This window comes from Eptesicus fuscus, chromosome 7, assembly GCF_027574615.1.
Source record: "Eptesicus fuscus isolate TK198812 chromosome 7, DD_ASM_mEF_20220401, whole genome shotgun sequence".
Classification (NCBI taxonomy): domain Eukaryota; kingdom Metazoa; phylum Chordata; class Mammalia; order Chiroptera; family Vespertilionidae; genus Eptesicus; species Eptesicus fuscus.
Window position 1 is genome coordinate 24,521,199 of NC_072479.1, and position 11,277 is coordinate 24,532,475.

Here is an 11,277-nt window from a genome sequence, read left to right on the forward strand (position 1 = left end):
AAACAATGCTGTCCTAAGGAGGACTGTTTATTCAGTGCCTTTTTGTTCACTGTTTGCTTAAGTGATTTTCGTTTGTTACTTTTGACAGTGTTGTAAAACAGGCAGAACAGGAACTGTTCCCAGTTGTACTGTGAGAACTGACTTGGAGCTGAAATGACTTGTTCATGGCTAATAAGCAGAGGCAACATGATGTAGAGCACAGAGCAGGCGAGTGCTCTAAGGACAAACTGCCCTGTGATGTTGGACAGGGCACTAAATTTACAGACAAGGACGGACAGGAATCTTTCTTTCAAAAACTACTCTGAGCCCTGGCCGATGTGGCTCAGTTGGTTGAGCATCGTCCTGTGCACCAAAAGGTTGCCGGTTGGATTCCTGGTCAGGGCACATGCCTGGGTTGCCAGCTCGATGCCCAGTAGGGAGCATATAGGAGGCAATCCGATTGGTGTTGCGCTCTTACATCAATGTTTCTCTCTTCTCCCGTCCTCTCTCTCTCTCTAAAGATCAATAAACTATTCTTAAAACAAGCAACAAACAAAAAAACCTACCCTGATACTACCTACCTGAAAGACATGGTATATATAAATGGCCTGACCTTATGCCTGGGACAGTTGCATCCCTCCCTCCATGTATCTGTGGGTTTTACATTATTCCTGGCTCTGGGGGGCTTATTACAACTCATCTCTTCATCTACCACTAGTGTAAAATGTGCAGAAAGCCTACCATATGCCAGGGTTATACTAGAACCTTGAGACATTACAGTCTGGTAAGGAAAACAAACAAGTAGTTGGAAATTACTACATGGTAATAGAACACAGAATATTATTATAGGGTCTTTAACATACCCTGGGAAGTCAGGTAAATTTACCTGAAGAAAATGACTTCTGAGCTGATTCTTGATAAAATATGCTCAGCTGGGGAAAGCAGGCTTCAGTGACATGGTTTGGTACTAAGAGAGTAATGAGTCATAAAGAGTAATAAGGCTGGAATGGATGGTAAGGATCTGTTTATATCCCATAAGAAGGATCCGAAATGAGACTTTATCCTAAAAGATTCTCCCTGCACTCAAAATTTTAAATTTGAAAAATTTCAAATGGACAAGTTGAAAGATTAATAAATGAATAATTTTATATGGATTTACCACTTAATATTTCATGACACCTGCTTTATCTATATATTAATGTATACTTTTTCTTGAGCCATTTGAAAGTGGCAGATATCATGACATTTCATCTCTGAATATTTAATTCAGCGTATACCTGCTAAGAATAAGAAGTCTCTTACATAAATTGCTCCCAAAATGTCCTTAATATCTTTTTTGAGACAGGATTCAAGAAAGGATCATTGACAGTATGTTGGGTGTCTCTAGTCTCCTTTCATCTAGATCCATTTTTCCTACCTTTATTTTTCAGTACATTTACTTCTTTGAAGAATCCAGGCCAATCGTCTTGTAAAGTATCCTACATTCTAAATTTGTTTCCTCATGATTAGCTTCCTGTTAAACTTTCCTGACAAGTTTGCCTGCCTGAGTGGCATGTATTCTGTTTATTCTTATATCAGCAAAATTTTAAATTATTGACTTTTTTATTTGTAGGGATATCACATGACCTTAGGTATACTATATTTAATATATTTCTCTGTATAATTGTGTTCCAGGCCTAATGTCAAATAATCAGATCAGTCAGCAACTTTGTTTTAAGACATACCCATCCACACCTGCTCCAGGGAGTCTCTCACCTAAAGAGTTCAGGAGCCTCCTGGGTCAGGTGTACCCCATCCTACGGGTCGGGAACAGAGGTGTGGGTGGCCAAGTGCTGCCAGGGAAATACCCCAGGCTGCGAAAATCAACTCCGTGAATAAGAATTTCGGCCAAGAGCCCCACTCCCCACAAACCACATTTGGGTTAAGTCTAAGGACAGTCAGCAGTTACTCTCATCCCTGTGCGAGGGCAGGAGCGAAGGAAACACGCCTGCCTGAGCTAACCAGCGTGGACCCACGGGCTCAGGAGGGAAGGAGACTGCATCTTTTCTGATGCACAAACATATCTGGGATTTCTGAGTTGCTGGGTGCATGTGACCAGGATGATAGAGGTATTGAGGGCAAGTGTGTAGTTGTTGCTTCATCAAGGTTTGAGATAGTTATTTCTTTATTCTGTATTCTGTGTCTTGGAACATAAGGAGGTATTGAGGACTGCTATATATTCTTGTTCAGGAGGTTATCATTGTATACTACCAGTTGCAGTAATTATATTGCTGTTACCATAAGTGCCTTTTAACCTTCCTGGTGAAGCTTTGTGTTAGGTGGTAGTACAGAACATTAGCTAATATATACAATTAATTATTAGTGTTAATATATGTAATGAAAGGTTTGATTACCTCACTGTGTTCCTGCCCTAATAGAGAACAGTCTTAGAACTGTCTGTGGATGTCAAACTTCTTAGACTGTTATTTGGAATCTTTGCTACATGGAAGAAATAATCCATTTCAACTTTGTCATATCCTACACTTGAAATATCTCTGGAGAGGTCATATTTTTCTCTCTGTTGTTAGTCAGTTTTACCCCTAAAGATCTCGAGAGAAAACATTCCATACTTTGTCTTTATTTATAAAGTATATCAATCTAATATCAGTCTCTATCATTAGTAAATTCTTTTGCTGAATTAATAGTTAAACCTTCCTGGAAAGGGGAAATTGAGAGAAAGTCTGGTCTTCTAGGTGAAGGGTTGGTAAGCTATAGCCTGTGGACCAACTGTGGCCTGTGGTTTGTTTTTGAAAATAAATTCTTGTTGGAACAGAATCATGCCCAGTCAGTTAAGTAGCGTCTGTAGTAGTTTTTGCACTTCACTGGCAGAGTTCAGGGGTTGCATCAGAGACCATATGGCTCACAAAAGCTGTATTTACTCTCTGTTTTTTTTTACAGAAAATGTTTGCCAACCTCTATCTCAGATAAGTAAAAGATCACACAAGTTGGTCTTACTTTGAGAAAATTTGATGTAAAAATACCCAATTTTGGAAAACAACCTAGAATTTTCTTTCTTGTTGCATAGTATCTTTTATTTTACATTGTAGTTCTTTGTTAGTGAACATAGTAAAAGTAATGATGAATATAAGTTTCAGAAATGAGCAATCTGTTGTAGAAGATAAGATATATCAGCTAGTGACTAAAATGGTCTCAAATTTTAGAGCTAACCATGCACATCATGTTTTGGGCAATAATATTGTTATTATTTCTGCTGTCAAAAGTTAGGACTATATTTATGAAAATTGGTGGTTTAGCAGGGTACATGGTTTTGTTTTGCTTTATGACTTAAATTTAATGTATGTAATGTAAACTGATAATCATTTTCAGTTTCTTAAAATTACTTTGTGATTATGGTAATCACTGATTTTTTTGTTTGTTTGCCACATGCTTCGTGCAATGTTTTCCTCTGAATTTACTCTTTAAAATACGTTTTACATAGGGATTATTGGATTTGTCTTAATTTTAATAATTTTAGGAGTTATAATTATGTTCTGCATCAGAGGTCTCAATAAATATTAAAGGAATTGTTAAAAGACTGGATAAAATAAACAGTAAGGCTTGGAGTGTCAAGAATGCTGATTAAGGTTACTTCTTATTTTTCTGCTTAAACTGAATTCGTTATAGTGGTAAAATAGTTCCCTACCTATCTAAAATATTGTGCACACAGTTGTGCTTTTTAGTTCCTCAGAATTACTACTGTACTGTGAGAATTGTACATTTAGAAGGTAATAGAAATCACAGCGAGTGTAGGTTAGCTGAACTGCCTTACATCAAGAGTGCTTTTTTATTTATGTTCTTCATGAGTAGAAAGTAAAATGAATCTGCTTCAATGACCCCTGATTAATCTAGATTTTACTAGTAGTGTATGTATCTAATGTGAGAACTGTTCTTTGAAATGGCCTTGCTTTGGAGGATTCTGAGCTGTCCTTTACATGTCATGTCATCATGTGGCCAAGTAGTAAAGTCAGAGGAAGACAGCATTAACCTTAATCTTAGAAAGTATTTTATTCTAGTGAAGTTAGCTATAATGCTAATGTCCACGTGTCTCTTACTCACTTTCAAAGAACCTATAATTGAGAGTTCAGGAAACTTGATTCCAAAACATTTTGATACTGATTAAGAGTTACGTGACAGGTCAGCCACCCATCTTGGTTGCTCAGTTTCACCCTTTATAAAGTGGTTAGGAGAAAGTATGTCAAGTAACCTTTCAACCCCTGATATTCTCAGATAATGTAGTAAATTCAGAAAGAAAAAAAATTTTTAATTGAAAAAATTTGGTAAAAAGGAACGTAATCTTACCTGCCACAGATGTGTGTATGTGATTATGTGTGCACACACACTGACTGCTCTTTAGACTGCCCATCCTAGAGCTTTGCCGACTCCCACATCACTAACTTAATCTCAGGCTTTTCTCCTGAGCTCTAGCTTTCTTCACTTTTGGATGTTCTGCAGCCCCTCAAATTTACATGTTCCATAAATTGATTTATTTCCCCCATGATTCTTTACTATTCCCCTCTACCCACGCTGGTCAAAACAAAACAGAAAACGTAACTATTTCTCTAGCTCTGTTAGCAGCCTTGTCAGCAACCAGAGTCAAGGAAGTAACAACTCCAGGGTCCTCTTGGACAGCTCTCATCACCCACCAGGTTTGCTGGCTGATCCTCCAATGTGTGTTCTCTGTGCCTACTGACCACAGACACCAACAGATATTTTTCTTTTTTTTGAGGAGGTTATCTTTTTGCTTTTTTAACTGCATAGTTTATTATTAGGACCTTCGGGATACTTGTTAAATGTCTATATATATAAAAGAATTTTAAGATTTGCAAGATTTCACAATAAAAAACAATTAAATGAATGATTATAATGGTATATTTAGTAAGCATTGTTTTCACACCATATGTAAAACACTGTGTCTTAGTAAATGGGGAACAGAGCAGTAAAGGAAATGGAAAATCTATTTGCTGGTAATAGTCTGCCACATGAAGGGACTAAAGTATAAACACAAGGATAGGACAGAATTTTAAATTAGCATATGATAAAGTAGCACCACAAGTAGAGTAGGTGATTGCAACTCAAAGTGTGAATTATGGACGAAGAGATGCGACTGCATCTGGGAGCTAGTTAGAAATGCAGGGTCTTAGCAGGGCACCCCCTCCCCCCCCCCCCCCCCCCGCCCCAGTCAGAATCTGCATTTTAACAAGAACCCAGGTGCTTCCTGTGCACATTACAGTTTGAGATGCCCTGATGTTGATTCTTGGGAGCTGACACTGTTCTGAGTGTGTATATGTACAAACTAATTTAATCTCCCATAACAACCCCATAAGGTTGGTGCAGCTCTTATTTTCCATTTTATAGTTGAGGAAATCACTTAGCTAGTAAGTGGCAGAGCTGGAATTCACACGCAGGCATTTCACCTCTGTTTTCCTATGTCAACTATGCTATTCTCTTTTTCTCTGTATAAAGGGCTGAGTGAGCAAGTTGTAACACAGCCCCCACACAGGACCTGGTAAATCAGGCAAGACAACTTTGAGAGATGCAGTTTTAATCAGAACTGAGCATATGTTGGCACAAAGGTCAGGATTCCTTGCTTTGAAGGCTGCATCATCTTCCATTGTTTACATGCACTACCTTTCCTTTATCCATTCACCTATCAGTGGACATGTAAAGTTGTTTCCATGCCCTGACTATTGTGAGGAATGCTGCAGGGAACATAGGAGTGCGGGCTTATCTTCAAGATTCTGATTTCTTTGTTCTTTTGGATAAATTCTCAGAAGTAGGATCTAAAATAGTTAAATTCATGGAAGCAGAGAGTAGAATGGTGGTTCCCAGAGGGTAGGGGAAAGTGGGGAGATAGATGTTGGTCAAGGGGTAACAAGTTTCAGTTATACAAGATGAGTAAGTTCTGGAGATCTAATGTACAGGACGGTGACTATAGTATATTGTGTAATTGAACTTCTCACTACACACACAAATGGTAACTGAGGTGATGGGTATGTTAAAATATTTATGAAAAAATACATCCAAATGTCTGTCTGAAGAAATTTATTAATTTTATTATTATTTTGAGATTATTTTGGTGACTACATTTTTTTATCTGGAATGTCAATGTTGGTTACTTCTCTAATGAGTAAGTGATATCTTCATTAAACAGGATTCATTAGATTGAAATATAGTAGATGTTCAACTATTTGAATTTTGTCCACTTTTTTTGAAAGTCTGTATGATAGTGGGTTAATGAAATCTAATGTCAGTTTGTGTGGTGATATTTTTTTAGTTACTTTGCCCAATAATCTCTTTTCATCCATACAGCAGACTTCTGTGAAGGAGAGTGAATTGTTAGGCTATATGTTTAGATACAAAAATATTTGTGTCTTCTCCTTGGGAATTATTTCACACAAGAATCCCAGAGGGGTTTTTTTCTGTTTTTGTTCTAAGTCAGTTTTTTCTAGTGAGTTATAATATATAAATTGTTTTAAGTTTTAACCTATTGTAGAGAAAAACACTTCATAGACAAATGGCATATACTCAAATATTTATAGCTGTTTAATGGCATTTTATAGATATTTGTTTGGGCTTTGTCTTTATTTTTATTTTACACCCCATGGGAATAGTGGGGTAGATGTGAGTTCATTGTGGCATTCAGCTTATATTTGCTTGGCTTTTTCATAGTTGGTGGCACCCTAATTCCTAGCATGATAAATAATAACCCTCTGTGCTTGACTTTGTTTAACTTAAATTGTTTTCAGATTTACTTTTTTTTTTTTTAAATCAGCTAAAGCTTGTGTATGGTTAAGTTTTTATTTTGTTTGTTTCTTGTTCAATTTTGTTTTCTTAGGAAAAAAAATCCTATAAAATGGCTATTAAATTTTAGCCAGTGACAATGAGATTTTTCTTAATATTACTTCAAATTCTTATCTCTTAATTCTTAGAGTATGTGGTTTTGTTGTTTTGTAGTGTCCTACTAAAATATTCATTTTTTTACAGTGTATTGCAAGTTCCACTGCATTACATGCAAATATGATTCACTCATACCTAGCTGTTTGTGGATTCAAACTCATAAATGCACCACCTTTCGGTTAAGCTAACAGCATACTGACATTTTTCTGTTTCCTGGTATTTACAGATTCGAGTGGTGAATGCATTTCGTAGTTCTTTATATGAAGGGTTAGAAAAACCGGAATCAAGAAGTTCGATTCACAACTTTATGACACATCCTGAGTTTAGGATAGAAGATTCAGAGCCTCATATCCCCCTTATTGATGACACTGATGCTGAAGATGATGCTCCTACAAAACGTAACTCCAGTCCTCCACCCTCTCCCAACAAAAATAACAATGCTGTTGACAGCGGGATTTACCTTACAATAGAAATGAACAAGTCTGCTACCTCTTCATCCCCAGGAAGCCCACTACATAGTTTGGAAACATCACTCTGATTGTAAGCTGAATGTTAACACACTAGCTGCATTGTAAAGAAACAAATTGAAACTGGGTCTTTTCACATATTGTGACGGACAAGATAGTATTCTTGTCTTTGGACTTCAACAGAAGACACACTTGTACGAATGTAGATTTATTTTTTTAAAAAAACGCAAAGCTTTCTGCCAGACTGAGGGTGCTTTTTGGGGGGTGGGAGAAATGAACTGACAGATGAACAGTAACTCAGCATAAGTTGACCTGTGGATCATCGGTAGTACCTAAGAATGGTCCTGAACAGTATGTTAGCAGAGCTTTAGTTTATCTCAACCCTGGATGGGAGAGAGGGAGGAGTAAAGCTGGGCAGGCAAAGAGCCCTGGATCATAGAATTGATACTTTAATTTCTGCTGTTGGCTGTTAATAAATTGGATTATTTATGTTTATAAATGATACAGATCTGTTTACAAGGTTTGTAGATACTTTTTTTGTTCCTGTTCATAGATGGGAAGCTTCCTTATCACTGATGCAGAGAAAAATTAGTCCTTCAAATACTGCTCTATTTTCAGGAAAAATTAAAAAAGGGTGTTTCTATTGAAACTGTACTAAATTTTTGCCTACAATTTACCTTGTTAATATTGTAGATAAATTGCTAATACTAATAGCCAAATAGATAACACTAATGCTTTGTTTAAAAAAACAAACAAAAAAACAACAAAACAAAACAAAAAAACATGAGCAGTGGTGTTCTAATAAAGTTATGGCATCTGTTCTAATTAGTTTCTTAAATACATTTACTACTTAATGGTTTTGAAACAACTGTTTAATTTTTAAAATTTTTTGAAAACTTGCTAATAACCTTTTTGTTCAGAATTTGGTAGATTGTTTAATGTGGGACATCAACTGCATAACGAAAGATGCTTGAAATGCTTTTGTTGTTTCAGGCAAATCAAAGTAAATCAAGCTCTCAAACCACAAGAGAACCTTAGTCCTTTATGTTTTTGTCTAAACATGTTAGTTCAGTGATGTCTTGGTGAACTGTGAGTGAACTGTATTGATTTTTCTAATAAATCCTTAGAAACCTTCATACAGCATGAGGGCTGTTGGCATTTTGAAAAAGGTTAATAAGTAGAAGCATACATGTTTTCCTTTTGTTTTTGAAACTTGTTTGTAAACATAAATAAATCTGCCCTTTTATTAAATAAATTCACGGCAATGTTTTTTTAAAAGGCATTTCAGCTTCTTTACTCAATTCTGCATATATGGTGCAACAGTCTGTTCTTTTTAACCACAATTGGAATAAGTTTCAAGGTGATAACAGCCCTATGAAGTACTGCTTAAATTCCTAGGTGATAATCTAATAGAACCAGATTAAGAAAATTATTGCAATTTCACCATTCAACATATTCTTCATTGAATCTAGTTTGTCTAAAATAGTCTCACAATTTTTTACCACAATTGTCTTTGATACATTTATTTTAATTCTTAAGTGGCCAAATAACAACTTAGGTAAAATGAGATTATATGAAAAGATAAAAAAGGTCATATATAGATATAGATATAATAATTAACCATATGCTGGAATGCCCATTTCTAAGCAAATTGGATTCTTTGTCTTTTCTTTCTTTTGTCTACTTTCTCCCCTTTTTTGCCTCTGTCTTTACCTTTTAGAACTGGCATTGTGTTAGGGCGCAGATTTCACCAGATACACAATCCTCAGGCTGACATAAAGTTTACGCGAGGACTACTACAACATCTGACCCAGCAAAGAAACATTTAGTTGATGGTGCTTGATATTTTTGGTGGGTGGGGGAAAATCTTTTCTCCATCAATCCTTTGCAGTAATCCTCTGCAAGTCTTAGAAACATTGGCTCTGTCAGCGCTTGTAATTGTACATTTATTCATAAGGTATTTACACGAATTATACTGTAAAAAGAGGTAGCATGATATGCTGGAAAGCATACCAGGCTAGGTGTCAAGACCTGGTTTCTAGTATTGGTTTTGCCTTTAACGTGCTGCATGACCTTGGGAAAATCATTAATCCTAAAGGAGGGTGGTGGACTAAACTAACTAGAAGAACTCTTTCGACTCTAAATATTGACCCTATCAACTGGAAAAGCCTACAAGGCATAGGGTATAGAGAAAAGGGAAGTATTTTCAGTTTTCTCTTTAATTTTTGGTTATGCTTAAATATGAATGTATTTACCAAAAGATTTAGAAGTGCATGTGCTTTGGAGGATTTGTATTGAGCTTTTACAGTATTCATTTTTCAATTCAAGGCAATGGCTTTTTACACCAACTCTAATCCATAAACGGGTCTTATGACATCCATGAAGTAGTAGCAAGACATACTTAGTGTGTATTTCTCTCTTTGAGACACTAATTTCTACCAGAAATTTCCAGAGCATTATGTAAGTAGAAAAAAAAAAATGCAAGCAAGCTGTTAAAGATCTTGGATCCCATTATATAATATGTATAGCTGAAATCAGCATCTGTAATTCAATCACTTTTTCTCTTTTATCCTCTAACCAAAAAATTGTTTAATTTTGCATCCCAAATGTTTTTAATCTTTGTATATTTTTTAAAAATCCTTTCTCCTCATCATTGCCTTTTTTGTGGTTGTAAATAGACTTAACTTGCACTTTGAAGATGAGTTACTCCTTGTCATCTTACAAATATGTGATATGGTAATTTTCATAACAGATGTCAGTTTTGAACCAAGAAATGGTGATTTGTTTATAAGAAAAAAACTGGCTTCATTTCTGTGAAACTGCTCTTTGAAAATTTCTTTTTACACGTGTAAGCCAACTGAGATACCATGATGGTGTTGATTTCTTTTAATGATGCTTACCATCTATTTTAGCCACTGAGCCTTTTATTATTTGTCTATTTGTAAAGTTTATTTGTCTTAACTCATTTAATAAATATACTGTTTATCTGTTTCTGAATGGGGACTGAACTTTTTGGATATTTAAATTGATCGGAACATATTTTAGAATTACTTTTTTCTACTTGAAATTTTTAAAATTTGATTGATGAAAATTCTGTAATGTATTTGAAATGGTATGGTTGTGTTACAGTGAATCAGTGTTCCAATACACATGATCTTGCCCCTAGAATAAAAGTGGGTATATTGTTCTTACTCTCCTACCACCATCTTTAATCCTTGTGGCACAATAGGTCATTTCTGCAGTCCATGGAAGTGGAATGTTTTGGTTTATAAAAGTTGAGTTTTTCACATTAACCGTAGAGCTTAATTATTTGTTAAATAATGCAGAGTTGTCAATAGCAATAACCTGAACTCTATGGTAACAGAATTAATTGAATTTCCCTCATTTGGTTTTTGTAATAAATTATTAATATAAATTAGCAACTTTGTTAAAATAACTGAGTGAACTTTAAATGATTATGAATACCATATTTTTCTATTAGTAAAAATTAGTAAATTATTGAGTATATATAAATACCATGTTTATGACATGAGATGTTTTTCATTTTTCAAACTAGGTTTTATATATGTATTATGTATTACATTTGAATTTTGAATTAAGTTCCCTTTGTAAAATTAACTGAACAAGAAAGGGGAGTTACTATAAGTCTTTGCTTGTTGACATTTTCCTTCCCGTGTTTTTAGAGCAGCCATGTGATATTTCAGCTGCCTTTTCCCACTTAATGTATGTATCTGAGACTATGATGCCCAAACCCATAGCAACCTTTATCTTTTAAATTCTAGTGTTACACTCATTTGTAGACCCCAAAAAAGTACTTTTATTAGCATAATTATGCCATCTAACTAAAATAATGTTTGAAATATCCTTGAAAGTAATCTTTTAGAATAAGCATTAC

At 35.2% G+C, this 11,277-nt stretch overlaps 1 protein-coding gene across 5 annotated transcripts in view; it reads left to right on the forward strand.

The window, feature by feature from the left end:
• The window catches only part of ATP2B1 (ATPase plasma membrane Ca2+ transporting 1), a 136,337-nt gene extending 125,958 nt beyond the window's left edge, over positions 1 to 10,379 (forward strand). For 4 of the 5 annotated variants that reach the window (XM_008143778.3, XM_054718804.1, XM_054718803.1 and 1 more), the window contains one exon: positions 7,142 to 10,379. In XM_008143778.3, the coding sequence (XP_008142000.1) occupies positions 7,142 to 7,453 (312 nt within the window). In that variant the 3' untranslated portion in view covers positions 7,454 to 10,379. The remainder of the gene's footprint in view (positions 1 to 7,141) is intronic. The other variant, XM_054718802.1, reaches the window with a different exon arrangement.
• The last annotated feature ends 898 nt before the right edge of the window (positions 10,380 to 11,277 follow it).